The 14,656-nt window shown below is 45.1% G+C and overlaps 1 protein-coding gene across 2 annotated transcripts in view; it reads right to left on the bottom strand.

Moving 5' to 3' along the window:
• Positions 1 to 14,656, bottom strand: part of PIEZO2 (piezo type mechanosensitive ion channel component 2) — a 460,236-nt gene that overhangs the window by 84,062 nt on the left and 361,518 nt on the right. For both annotated transcript variants that reach the window (XM_023228479.2, XM_026456028.1), the window contains 7 exons: positions 14,037 to 14,197; positions 5,611 to 5,787; positions 5,190 to 5,315; positions 3,604 to 3,804; positions 2,372 to 2,576; positions 2,149 to 2,250; positions 498 to 663 (listed from right to left, as the gene is read on the bottom strand). In XM_023228479.2, the coding sequence (XP_023084247.1) occupies positions 498 to 663; positions 2,149 to 2,250; positions 2,372 to 2,576; positions 3,604 to 3,804; positions 5,190 to 5,315; positions 5,611 to 5,787; positions 14,037 to 14,197 (1,138 nt within the window). The remainder of the gene's footprint in view (positions 1 to 497; positions 664 to 2,148; positions 2,251 to 2,371; positions 2,577 to 3,603; positions 3,805 to 5,189; positions 5,316 to 5,610; positions 5,788 to 14,036; positions 14,198 to 14,656) is intronic.

Here is a 14,656-nt window from a genome sequence, read left to right as displayed (position 1 = left end):
GATGAGGAAGAAGGCTGGAGGGTGAGGAGGAGGGATGGGGATAAGAATGAGCTATGGAGATGAAGATGAAAAATGGAGGATGAGTAGGAGAGACAGAAGACGAGGAGGAGGGATGAAAGATAAGGAAGAAAGATGGGGGATGAGGAAGAGGGAGGGAAGATGAGGATGAGCTATGGGGATGCAGAGGAGGGATAAGAGATGAGCGGGAGGACCCTCCACTGGAGAGCTGGTATTGGGACAAGTCAGCTTTGGTCTGAACAAGAGGAGGAGAACTGAGGCCATAAAGAGGTGGTTTACACGGACAAAAGCAGGAGCAGTGCTGTAATTCAGAGGCTCAGCCTCCAGGCTGCTGACCCACACTGTCCAGCATTTATTAGCTTCAGTGCATACAATTCAGCACATCTATTTCCAAAGTATAGCAGATAAAGTACAGAGGAGCAATGTAATGGAAATATACACATGAAAGTGGCTTTTAGCAAATGTGAAGCTCTTGTTACCTGCAGTGAATAAAATCTGGCACAGGGTTGTGTTGGCTAAAGGAGGCCGCATCAAGGTTCATGCAGATCTCGACATTGTCACCTGCCATGATTCGCACTGCAGCCTTGTTCTCATCCTCAAAAATCTGCCGTTGTAAGGAGGCACACAGAAGCAGCATGAAGTCATCTGGCAAGACAGAGGTGAGATCATTAAGCAGCCTCATCCTCTTCTGATTTACATAATGCAGCACACAGTCATCACACAGCAACAGCCACTCCCCAGCGCCTAAGTGAGTTGTGTTTCCAAAGCTCATAGTAAAATTCATCCTGGAGTCCAGTGTTGAGGCCAAGTCACACCTTCTCCACCTAGCAGGGCATAGAGTGACCACAGACACTCCAGGAGCTCACATGAGGCGTCTCTGGATTTTGTTTGCACATTGATGAGAGAAAGTATTAGGTGGTACTTACTAGTCTTCGTAAGTCTCTTAGAGCGTAGTGTTTATTTGCATTTACCTCCCACTAGTTTTAAGGAGGTCACTTGATCAATTTCCCCATCTTTATCTTTTTATGTGTGGCAGATGCAGATAATCATTTCTCTTTTTCTTTTTCTTTTTTTTTTTTGAGACGGAGTGTCACCCAGGCTGGAGTGCAGTGGCTCGATCTCAGCTCACTGCAAGCTCTGCCTCCTGGGTTCACACCATTCTCCTGCTTCAGCCTCCCATGTAGCTGGGATTACAGGTGCCCGCCACCATGCCTGGCTAATGTTTTGTATTTTTAGTAGAGACGGGGTTTTACTGTGTTAGCCAGGATGGTCTTGATCTCCTGACTTCGTGATCCACCCGCCTTGGCCTCCCAAAGTGCTGGGATTACAGGCGTGAGCCACTGCACCCAGCCTCATTTTTCTTTATCTTTTCCATCCCCCTTTCCATTTGCAACCAGAGATTCTCCCCAGAGCCTAAGCCACACTACAGGCGTGGTGAGAGCAGGTGGAGGTAGTGGAGCAGTGCCAGATAGCACAGAGCAGCCTGAGACAGCTGTCCTCCCAGCAACTGCCACAAAGGGCCTCAGGCCAAGCCTGCCTGGCAGCCTGCACACAAGCCGCTTCCTTGCTTTTTAAATTAAACTTCAACTTGTTTAGGCAGGGCAGTCATTTGCATTTTCTGTAGCACCCAGTACTCTGGTCTTGGGGGAGCTGCTCTGACCTTTGGATCACCAGCTGCCCTGGGAAGGCCTTGGGGCTGCAGCCCAATTCTAGAGCAACTGAAATCTGGGAAGCATCTCCCAGCATCTGCTGCCCCATGTTCAGGGTTGATTTATCTGCACTGGGAGCAGAAACCACAAAGTCAGTAAACACAAAACACAAAGCCTTCCTCTCTGGTCTTTTGAAAGGTGGCTGCGTAGATGTGTGTGTGTGTGTGTGTGTGTGTGTGTTTTGGGGGAAGTGAAATTATGCAAGTGAATATGGTATTTCAAACACTGATTTATTAATTTCGCAAGTGTAATAGGGTGAGTAGAAGCCATTAATGACTTGTGATCTTAATGCATAAGACAAGCCTTTACATGATTATGAAGTCTAGTGGAAGACAAAAGGCACTAATGCATAGCACACGAAGAGTGATTAGCAGTGAACCCGGATACCAGCATTCCGTGGCCCTGCGGTGGAAACACTTACAGACGAGAAACACGGGGTTGGGCCGCACAATGAAATCGGGGAAGTACAGCCACTTTATGATGTTGTCATTGAAGCTGGCACCCTTGAATCTCCACGGGTAATCTGCAGGGAGGGAAGTGGTGAACAGCGCAATCAATACTCTTCTTCACCACTCTTCTCCCAGCCGTCCACTCGGTAATGGCTTCTTCTAAAAGTAGACGGCTCCAGGGAGGGGCGGGCTCACCTCGGCAAGGAGCAGGTGGGATGCCGATGCAGATGAAATACTGGAAGGTGATGATGCACGCCAGGAAGCAGCAGTACTTGGGCCAGATCTCCGCGATGGCTTTCCTTCTGCGTCTATATAAGACAGCGATCAGCCAGCAGGCATGGATCATGGCATAGAAATCCATTCGCTGGCCAATCACGTTAACTGACATTAGGAAACAGGTCTGTGTAAAGATGAAAAGAGGCACACAAAAAAATATATATATAAATATAGCAGACTTATGGGAAAGGGGACTGGTGATAGGTATCAGGTCTGTGTAGATGGTAGAGACCCACATCCCTCGGGGAGAGTCCGTCTGCACAGATTCACCAGTGCTTGCTCTTTTGAGTGTCTCAGCGTGAAGACAGAAATACTGTACAGATTACTCCCAAGGGACAAACTGACTAAGTAGCTGTTATAATAACCACTTCAGACAATAAAGAGAACAGCAATTTTGATCTCCTCATGAAACATCACCATTCCCACGTCATTCTATGAAGGCACAGGCACTATCACAACCATTTTAGGTTAAAACAGTTCATTTTGGCTGCAGCTTATGGTTTCAGAATGCACAAAGAGAAGATTAATATTTATTTATTATTAATTAATTAATGAATTATTTTGAGATAGAATCTTGCTCTGTCACCCAGGCTAGAGTGCATTGGTGCAATCTTGGCTTACTGCAACCTCTGCCTCCCAGGTTCAGACAATTCTCCTGCCTCAGCCTCCCAAATAGCTGGGATTACAGGCGTGCACCACCATACATGGATAATTTTTGTATTTTTAGTAGAGATGGGGTTCCACCATGTTGGCTAGGCTGGTCTTGAACTCCTGACCTCAGAAGCTCCACCCACCTTGGCCTCCCAAAGTGCTGGGATTACAGGTGTGAGCCACCGCGCCCAGCCAGAAGATTAATACTTTTTTCTTAATAAGAAACCTGTTAACACGGCAACTGATGGCCATGCATTTAGATTGCTCTGGAGATCCAGAGAGGCCAAGGCACTGCTGTGGAGGGGGGTGTTCAGCACCCAATCTTGGAAAACTTTCAGTCAAGCCAGTTAACCATCAGTACAAATACTTTCTGTTCTTCTCAAGGAGACAGCTATCATGCCTGGAGATGTATCACAAGGTTCCAATGGCCAATTGGCCAGAAGCAGTTCTTTGAATTTTCATGGAAAAGACAAATAAAACATGTCAGCAAGGAAACTCACCTCCAGACCAAATTTGTAGAAGAAGTAATTTATGAAATATTTGGCACAATTAATAAGTCCATCATCTAGATGTAGTCTTGTAATGTCATGAAAGATAGTTTTAGACACAGGGGCCGTCAGGTTGTTTCGACCTCGATAGTATTCCTGATGGCGGTAAATGGTGACTTCAAAGGCCAGGATAGCCAGCATCAGGAGGTTATTCTACAAAGCAGGGAAACACAACTGTGTCAGCCAGATGCTGTATGATTTGCTAATTTCAAGCAATTCCCATATTCTTCACAACTACAAGGACAATGTTTTATAAAAGCTCACCTCTCTTAAACAGTTTCGAGCTCAATATTCATTTTCTCTGTCTTATTTATTGTGGCATTATCTCTATTAGAAAATCAGGCTAACTTCCAAAGTAATAGGATCTAGAATCTCCAGACATAAGATGCTGCTGCTCATTCCTATTTCTCAAAACTACACATCTCACACCAAGGAAGCAATTTCCAGTTATCCAAGGAGGGTAGTTCAGCCTTGTTTGCAACCAGAAGTGCAAAAACAGTACAGAGACATCCTGGAAAATGCACCGAGCTGGAAGAACGGGAATCTGCTTAAGGGGAAACTTTTGAACACCCCTGAAATCTTGCCACAGAGAGCAACAGATTGAGAAGCATGCTGACAACAGTAAAATAATAATAGTAATGATATAACGATTATTCAAGATAATGAAAACAGTTAACATTTATGGAACCATGGGTTCCAGACATGATTCAATCACCCTTTTCCAATACCAATTTGCTTTTTCCTCATAACAGCTATTTACTGTGGCTACTAGTACAAAAGATGTCTACCACGTGATGAAAAATCTAGAAGCTACACAAAGAAAATGGGATGCTTAATACATTTAAAAATCCCAGGTGCTAAGTGTAGAGGCTGTACCATTAAATGCATTGCCAGTGTAACATGATTAGGACTGCTCAGATAATCCACAAAAATAAAATGTGAAAAATCTGAAGCATGTTGTTTTCATTATGTTTGTATGGTTGTTTGTACTCAAGTTCCCTTTTATAAATATATGCTTTATTACTTCTAGATGTAATAGATTCTCTTTATTAAAAACTATAGAGAAACAGAATTTACACAGCAAAAATGTCTTGTAAGGCTATATCCGCTACTCAGAAATAATCACTATTGAGCATTTGGTATACTTTGCTCAGTATTTTCCTTTGTGTCTAGAAGAGATCATACTATGCACAGTGTTTTGAAATTTGCTTTTTAAAAAACTTAATATATTTTAAACATGCTTCAATTCTAATGCACCCATCGACCTTAATCTTGTAATGGTCTTAAAACGATTGTATAATGTTCCAGTGAATGTATTTGTCACATTTTATTCGAGCGACCTCAGACCTTTTGGTCATTTTCTCTTTAACGTGCCACAATACTGATTTTAACACTTAGCGTTTGTTGCAAAGGTGATGCCAAATCCCACATAAGAATATGTGGTTACTATCAAATGTGATGTTGAGCGTCTCAGGGAAGAATCCTGAACGATTATATAACGGTGTGGAGGCCCAAACTAAGCACGACAAAGCCATTACCCTTAGGTAGACTAGCAGAGGCGAAGACTTCTGCAGGCCGACCCACTCTGTGGGATCGATAGGAGCACTGTAGAGCAGAGACTTGTTCAACTCATTAAGGGGGATGTTTGTTTGATTTTCATTTGGCTAAAAAGAAGAGAAAATGGAGTAAAAAAATAGCTTCACAGATTAGGAGAGCTCGGGTTATTTATTCTTCAGCTTTGAGCAAACGGACAGTGGTGGGATGGGAGGGGCAGGCCCATCTCGGGGAAGACCTCAGTATGAGAGGAGGCTTAACACAGGGCCAGAGCACGACCAGGGAGAGGTGACTTACAAGCCAGGCCAGGTCCGGCCAAATGTACCTGGGGATGGCGGTTCCCGAAGCATCTACCTTGCTTTGCTAAAGGGCAGTCAGGACTATTCCCCTATCACCGAGGCTCACCAAGGAACAGTTAACAGAGAAGTTCTCAGGCTTAATGGTTTGGAGCTGGTACAACATTTTGCAGACGATGATCACACACGTCCAGACCGTGCAGACACTTGAAGCCAGACGGCGCAGCTTGGCGTACGGCAGAGCAAAAGCCCAAGAAATCAAAAATACATAGTTGAACAGAGACACCTGAAAACATACAACCAGAAATGGGGACAAAAATATGTAACACGGCATAACAAACAGGACATCCACAAAACAGGATGACTTGATTTACTCAGTTCAGCAAAAGTGGACTGGATTCCTAGCACGCGCACGGAATTGCCCTAGGTGCTGGGGTACTAAAGTAGGTGAGTTATGGTCTCAGCCTTCGGGGACATTATGTCTTGTATGGCAGGTGATGTCACTATCATGTAGCACTGGCTAAGCTATCGATGTGGGCAGGCTCCTGTGAGAGCATCCAGAAGGGTCCTTGGTCCAATGTGGAGGTCAGGAAGCATTTTCAATAAGAGACAGTGCCTGAACTGAGCCAGGCCAAGAAAGACGAGAGGTGGATTCTTTAGGTAAAGGAGGCATGGGCGAAGGCAGGAAAGAAAGCATAAGCTAGTATGGTGGGGACAGGCGACAACAAACAACTGGAAAGTTCAGAGTTGAAAGTGTGAAGTGCAGCAGGAGGTCAGGCTGGAGGTGCAGCTACAGCCCAGTTTGGACGGATCCTTCTTACAGCATGCTATGGCGCAGGAGCCCAGTCTTCAGAAAACGGAGAGCTGTGCAAGGGCATTACACTGGGAATTTGGAGGTAAGATTTGCTTCCCATTGAGATCAATGTGGCTGACGAATGGAGGGTGCATTGTGGGGATTGGATGTGAGGTTAGGTGACCCACTCACATGCTGCTGCAATAGCCCAGGGAAGATGGGGAGGAGGCGCGGGTTCAAGATGGGAGGCAAAATGAGCTGGACTCGATGACTGACTGGCTTGGTGGGCCGGTGGGTAGGAGGGAAAGTTCAAGGAGTGACTCCCAGATTTCCACTTGAGAGCCTGAGTGGGTAACAGTACCATGACTGACACAGCAGTGCTGACAGGGAAGCTGGTCAGAGCAGCAAGTTTGTGAGCTCAGCTTGAACTGCTGACTTTGGACTGCATGTGACTTCACTGATCAGGCCAGATGTTCTCACATTTCTAGCAATTCTGTAGTATAGTTAATAGTTCATCGGACAATATAGAAGGACCACCATCTTCTTCAGGCATGGGAAATGCTCATTTATTCTGAATATTGTGAAAGTAATATTCTAGAAATGTTTAATATTATCAGGTAGAAATAATAGCATGCTCTCATTTGATACAACTAAACATGTACCAAGCATTGTGGGCTAAGCCTTGTGGGCTATCAGAGACATAGTTACCTACTTGGCTTATAAAACTATAAAAGAAGAGGCTGGACACAGTGGCTCATGCCTGTAATCCCAGCACTTCGGGAGGCCGAGGTGGGTGGATCACGAGGTCAGGAGTTCAAGACCAGCCTGGCCAAGATGGTGAAACCATCTCTACTAAAAATACAAAAAATTAGCTGGACTCGGTGGCAGGCGCCTGTAATCCCAGCTACTTGGGAGGCTGAGGCAGGAGAATCACTTGAACTCGGAGGGTGGAGGTTGCAGTGAGTAGAGATCGTGCCACTGCACTCCCCACCCTGGGTGACAGAGTGAGACTATGTCTCAAAAAAAAAAAAAAAAAAAAAAAAAGTTTAAAAAACTGTAAAAGAAGAAAATGTGGAGACTGCATGACGGTATTTAATTCTGCTATTTGTTACCTGTTATTCTTCTACTGAACTATTTGTCACTGTCCAATGCAAGGAACCTCTCTGAGAATTAAGTGCTGAAATATTAGGGTAGGAAGAGATGCCTTATAGAATTAACTGACGATGAAAGAAATACTGTACAAGGAAAGGCCCTGCAAACCATAACTCACTCATAAACATAATCAAAGTTACCTTTTAACAAAACAGATAGATTAGCGAACTGACTTCCTCCTTAGCCATCAGCAAGTGTCTCATCAATTTGGATATTAAAAAGCAAACCCTATTAAAGATGCTGTGAAATTAACTCTGTTATGTCTGTTACTATGTATCTAAGGCCTTCAGTATAAAGACAGCACAATTTATTAAGAACTTTCAATTTTCTGAGTGATGGGAAAAGGGAAGTAAAGATAGTAACTTCCATTAAGTCTTAACCAGGTTCAAGGTGACACATCCTGCGAGGATTCCCTGCCCGCAGGGGGCATGTGGGAGGGACAGATGGAGGCACAAAGGCACTTGGTGGCAGCGTAAGGGGACTGAGACCTGAAGAATAAACAGCAGGTAGACAGGCAAAAGAAAAAGCAGGTCCAAGGCCCTTCCAGACTTGGGAGAGCATGGGCTGCCCATCCTTGGAGAAGCAAGTGATTCACTGTGAGAGAAGTGTCATCTGAGACCTGTCAGAGGACTTTAAAACCCACCCGGCGTCCTAGACTGTCCAGGGATGGCAAAGGTGAAGTGGTCTGGGCTGGATCATGGGGGTCTTCTACTATGTTACCGTGAGGACGAGAGGCAGCTGCTGCAAGGTTTCAGGTAGAGGGTTCTCATGATCACATCTGCCCTGTGGGAGATGATTCTGGCTGCATTGTGGAATACGTGTTGGAAAGAGAAAAGCCTGGGAGAAGCTGGGAATCTGTAAGCGCAATCTAAAGGGGAGTGGAGGCACAGGGAGTGAGTAGGGCACCTGGAGGTGCTTTGGGGCCACTCAAGAAGTGGGGTCAGGCCCAGCTGTCCCGTGGACACAGGGGCCAGGAGTTCAAAGACAGCAGTGAGCTGACACAGATTTTAGGACTCGCAGCAGGTGGAGGGCAACTGAACCAGAGTCCTGTGCTTGTGAGCTATGGGCTCACCCATGACAGTCCAGAACAGAAACGGGCTGTGGACGGAACCCGAGGAACACGCTGAGGAAGCCGGTGGGAAGGGCAGGAGGAGCCCAGGAATGAGACAGGAAGGGTCTGACGGAGCTTGGGGAGGGGCCGGGAAGGTGAGCTGATGTCCAAAACGAGGCAGAGCTTCAGTGACAAGGAAAGGATCCCCAGTCCTCAGCATCCTAGAGTAGTCAAATTAGAGGAGGACTAAAGGGTCTCTGTGAGGCGAATATTTTTATTTTATCATTTTATGAATAGAAGAACTGGGGCTCAGTGAAGTATGACACTGCATTCCATACAAATAGCAAGCCCAGTGCAAACCTCAGTGCGCCAGGCCCTCTCACAGTTCTGTCATCTAAAGAGATCATGTTTCCCTGATGGTAAGAATCTCATGGAAGGGAAGAAGAAGAAAGAAGGAGGAAGAGGAGAAGGAGGAGGAGGAGGAGGAGGACGATGACAAATACCTGGGCTACAACCAACACCTGATGAATTAGAACTTCAGGGAAATAGACACTGCTCCACATACATAACAAGTGTCCAGGTGATTCTTACTATCAAGGATTCTGAGAAACAGTTTTATGCCATAATGCTTTCCCTACAAAGCACTGGACACGGGTTGTCATCGTATCTGAACAGAACCTTGTGGGGCATGAGGGCCCTGCCTCGAGGGAAGGGGCCTCTGAGAACCCAAGCCTCCTGGGCCCTGCACTTACCCATCCCTGGCTTCCCTCCCCCGAAGGACCCGGGCTGCAACTATCACCTCGAGGCTGCAAACATCTGCAAGAGATGCTCCCCGCTGTGCAGCCAGTGCTCACTGTGGACACCTCTAGCACAGCAGTTATTTATCATCACTTTTAGTTTTATTTGGCAGCCATTCCCATCAGACTGTGAGCTCAGACAAGTGTGTCTTTCAAGCTACTGCACCAGCACCTAGCACCATGTACACATTCACTCTATTGTGAGTTCTTTTTTTTTTTGAGACGGAGTCTCGCTCTGTTGCCCAGGCTGGAGTGCAGTGGCGTGATCTCTGCTCGAATGCAAGCTCACACCACTCTCCTGCCTCAGCCTCCCCAGTAGCTGGGACTACAGGCGCCGCCACCTCGCCCGGCTAAGTTTTTGTGTTTTTAGTAGAGACGGGGTTTCACTGTGTTAGCCAGGATGATCTCGATCTCCTGACCTTGTGATCAGCCCGTCTCGGCCTCCCAAAGTGCTGGGATTACAGGCTTGAGCCACCGCGCCCAGCCTATTGTGAATTCACAATGAACTTAGTGAGAGCGAAAATATAACAATAATGACGAAACCTCAACTGACAAGAAGGAGAAACCTCAGGTTTGCAAAGTCCTTTTATTCTCTTCTTTCCTTCCTTCCTTCCTTCATTCATGGAGCTTCTCCAACTGGCCAGGCCCCCGGGGAAGAGCTGAGGTAGTAACAGAAAGTGTGGCCTCTTCCTCAAGATTCACCTGACCTCACAGAGCTGTCTAACAGCCTTTGGAATTAGAAAGTAGCTGTGTATTTCAAAAGGAGAAGAAAATATTTTATGTATTATATATATATATTTAAATCTAGATTATTCCAAAGCAGTGTCACTCCTGAATAAGACGTTGATGTAAAATAAATGTTTCACTAACCATTTCTTTTCCAGCAGCTTCTTCTTTTCCAGACGCTTCATGATGATAACTTTGAAAAGGTTTAATATTTGCACCAGAGATGAACCCAAAAGTTGTGAAAACAAGCACCCTTATTGAGGCCCTGGGTAAGGGTGTCTTGAACTCAAAGCTGCCGCGGCTCCTGAAGAGCTTTCTTTGTGGAGAGGGGCTGCGTCCTGCCTGTCCCCCGCCCAGTGCCAAGATGATGGGGCAGGTGGAGACGCAGGGAGGCAAATGTCCTCTGCGCACAGCCCGAGTGAGGAGCTAATCACCCGGGGCCTGATGCGTGCACCTGGAGCCTGGGCACAGAGCTTGGGCACTGGTACCCGTGGGGCCTGAGAGAGGAAGAGCTCTGGTTACAGGGTGCAGAGTCTCTCTGTCGGGCTCCCATGTGTGCAAGCAGAGCAGGGCCTGTGTGAGGGCAGCTCCTGGGCCTGATGGGAAGGCACAGAGCGCCCAGAGCTGCTCCGAGGCTGCAGGGAAGGCTGTCTGGAAGGGCAGGACTCCACAGAGGAGTCCAGGAGGAGGAGGAGCTGGGCAACCAGGGGCTGGGTGCCGGTGCCGGCCAAGAGTGCCAGTGTGAGGCCCCACCAAGGAGCCTCCAGGAGGGCAAGGGCAGGTTTACCCGCCAGCTGCCAGCCCAGAGCATGAGGCCATCAGGGGATGGCACAGGCCAAGTTCCAACATCCCCATCCCAGGGGGCCCTGCCCTAAGCCCGTGAGTCTGAGCTCCAGCCCAGGACAGAATAAAACAAAAGAAGGACTAAGGAGCCTCTGTGAGGTGGATTTTTTTTTTTTTTTTAAATAAAAAACTTCCTTACAGAAGTCAGGAAGGAAGGAGGTGTGGGTGAGAAAGAAAGGATCAGCTAGGAAAGGAGGATCTTGTACCTGGGGAGGTACCCGAATCTCGATGATTCTCTGTGACTCCACAATTTTAACTACTGAAGTGAGATTTTGCTCACTTCAGTCACTGTAGGATTTTGTATTTCTTAGGAATGATCAGAAAGTGCGCTGAGTTCAGGGACACGGAGGAAAGTTTCCCTATAGGATGCATTTTAAAGGGACAATGAAGGTCTGAAGAGAAGTCTTTTGACTGCATGTCACCAAATCGATGGCTCAGTGTGCCAATTACATTAGACAGAGCCAGCGATGCACACACTGTCAAGAACCCAGAGACCAAAGCTTCAGGGCCAGAACCCCCCGTGCAAGTGAGGTGACATCACCTACAACACGAGTGGCCAAAGCAATCTTACAGCAATGGGATTTGGCAGATGCTAGCAGCAGAAGCAGCAGGATTTCTACGCTTCATGTGTCTCTCACTTGTTTTAAAATTAAAGGTGAGAGAGATGAAACTAGGAATGAAAATTCTGAAAGTCTGCACAATGTGTCAATCACAAGTCTGCACAATGTGTCAATCACAGAGAAGGGAGTGGCCACACTCTAAGAGTGTAACAAGGTAACTAGATATTTTGTTTACTTGATGGTCTGTTAACAAGTTTATGTCTGGGGATTCATTAAGGATAATGAAAAAAGTTGTCTGCCTTTTGTTTAGGATCTATAAGAAATTGCATCCTTTAACCCTTTTCTGATGGATGGATTGTACAACAGGATGGATTTATGACAGCAGATTCTCTGTGTCTGACTGCCATGAATGTCCCGTTCCCCCAATGCCCACTCCCATCTTTACACTGTCTGAACACGCCTTCACACCCCACAGCACAGCTTCTCATGAGTCAGAAGGCATCTGTACCTCAGATTGGATTTCTTCAGAAATGGTCTTTGTGCATTTTTTGTCAAATGCCTTCTCTTGTTCTTTTCTATTTCTCTTTAATACCCTAACCCTCATATTTTTATCTGAACTGTTCAATTCACCTCTACAGTTAAAATGCTTAAACTTTTGCTCTCAATGAATATAAATATTAGGATAGATTTGGGCTCCATTTCAAGTATATGCCCCATGACTTAAGAATGCAGCCACTGCCCTAATATCCAGAATCTACAAAGAACTCAAACTTACAAGAAAAAAAAAAACAACCCCATCAAAAAGTGGGCAAAGGATATGAACAGACATTTCTCAAAAGAAGACATTCATACAGCCAACAGACACATGAAAAAATGCTCATCATCACTGGTCATTAGAGAAATGCAAATCAAAACCACAATGAGATACTATTTCACATCAGTTAGAATGGCGATCATTAAAAAGTCAGGAAACAACAGGTGCTGGAGAGGATGTGGAGAAATAGGAACACTTTTACACTGTTGGTGGGACTGTAAACTAGTTCAACCCATTGTGGAAAACAGTATGGCGATTCCTCAAGGATCTAGAATTAGAAATACCATTTGACTCAGTCATCCCATTACTGGGTGTATACCCAAAGGATTATAAATCATGTAGCTATAGAGACACATGCACACGTATGTTTATTGCGGCACTATTCACAATAGCAAAACTCGGAATCAATCCAAATGTCCATCAGTGACAGACTGGATTAAGAAAATGTGGCACATATACACCACGGAATACTATGCACCCATAAAAACGGATGAATTCATGTCCTTTGTAGGGACATGGATGAAGCTGGAAACCATCATTCTCAGCAAACTATCACAAGGACAGAAAACCAAACACTGCATGTTCTCACTCATAGGTGGGAACTGAACAATGACATCACTTGGACACAGGAAGGGGAACATCACACACCGGGGCCTGTTGTGGGGTGGGGGGAAACGGGAGCGATAGCATTAGGAGATACACCTAATGTAAATGACGAGTTGATGGGTGCAGCACACCAACATGGCACATGTATACATATGTAACAAACCTGCACGTTGTGCATGTGTACCCTAGAACTTAAAGTATAATAATAATTAAAAAAAGTACTTAAAGGAATAAAAGTAACTATTTTGAAAATAATTAAAATCCTAAAAAAAAGAAAAGAAAAGAAAAGAAGGGAGTCGCTGCCATTTCCCCACCAATCGCACAGAGACGGGCTTCTGTTTTCATTCCCACTTGACAATAATCCCCTGCTCATTTCAGACGGTTTGTATGAACTGGGGCAGAAGTTCTAGTTTAGACTATAGAGCTCAAATTAAGGTTCATCTCTTAGCTACCTATTTGTGAAATGTTTGAGGTTTGTAGTGTTGTAGCTGTGATATTTTACTGTTATATATGTAACTTTTTAAAGATTATAGGCAGTACTTCCTTGATTAATTTTTAGAAGGCAAGGACTTCTTGAATTGTAACCAACTCAGAAGTCGTCCAGGCATACAGAAGTATTCAAATGCTATTTGTTGAATAAAAGGAAAGGAAGCTAATTTCTCTGCAGTGAACATTAAATAATCTGTTGGCTGGATGATGACTCTCTTCTTTACAATCAAGGAAACAGAAGTGCAGTACAGGTGCATGGCTGAAGACTTTGTGTTCTATCTCAAGAAATCCAATAGTAAACAAGGTGAGCTCTACTAAAGATTTTATTAGATTTTGGAAACTGAGCTTTCTCCTTGGTAACGTAAACTGGAATGCTCCTGTTTTCCTTTGAGAATTTAGGGAGATAGATTCCCATAGGCAGGGGCAGAAGGGCAGCCTGCTCTCACACACTTCCCTAAGGAGTAGAGGAAAATAAGTAGTGTTTGTAATATGACCAAGCCAATGAGAAACTCAGCCATGAGCCTCTTTCTTTTTTCTCAGTGCTCCTGACCCTCGGATTTCTGTAAGTGTAAGTACTTATCTTGGAGTCTTGCTACCCTAATGTAATGGGGATTACATTAAAAAAATCATGGACAGCTGGAGAAGGAAAATGATGACCTACTGTGCTTCTATTCAGCCTGAGGATAGGAGAAATGTTCACTTGCCTCTTTCACGGAAACCCAGATAATGTAAGAGGAAACGATTTTGATGATGTGCAACTCCAGAATCCACCACATGAACACCTGCAGCTTGTGGAAATACTCCAGGAACTTTAAGAAGAGCACAGTGAGGCGGTCGATCACCAGGTGCCATTTGTTCCTTAAATCTGCAAAACAGGAAGTACAGACAAGAGCGTAACCTTTTTTAAACATTATCATTTAAAGCATATCTTGTAACTTTCAGGTTGACAGGAGAGGCTGCAAAGTAATTATAGTAGATGAATTCTAAGAAAACCAAAATCTGGAATAAGGATGATATAAGAATCCCAAGTCATGATGACACAGATATCATAAATGGAGAGTTGGAAGGACAATGTGGCTTTTGTCTACCTTTTGATTAAATTAGTGTAAAGAAGGATTTTGACATTTCCTTATTTCCTTCCTTCCTTCCTTCCTTCCTTCCTTCCTTCCTACCTACCTTCTCTCTCTGTCTCTCTCCCTCCTTTCTTTCTCTGACAGAGTCTTGCACTGTAGCTCAGGCTGGAGTGCAGTGGCATGATCAACATTATTTACTTTTCTTTCCTTCCTTCCTTCCTTCCTTCCTTCCTTCCTTCCTTCCTTCCTTC

The sequence above is a fragment of the Piliocolobus tephrosceles genome, chromosome 18 (genome assembly GCF_002776525.5).
Source record: "Piliocolobus tephrosceles isolate RC106 chromosome 18, ASM277652v3, whole genome shotgun sequence".
NCBI classification, from domain to species: domain Eukaryota; kingdom Metazoa; phylum Chordata; class Mammalia; order Primates; family Cercopithecidae; genus Piliocolobus; species Piliocolobus tephrosceles.
This window is presented reverse-complemented; position numbering and strand designations above follow the sequence as displayed.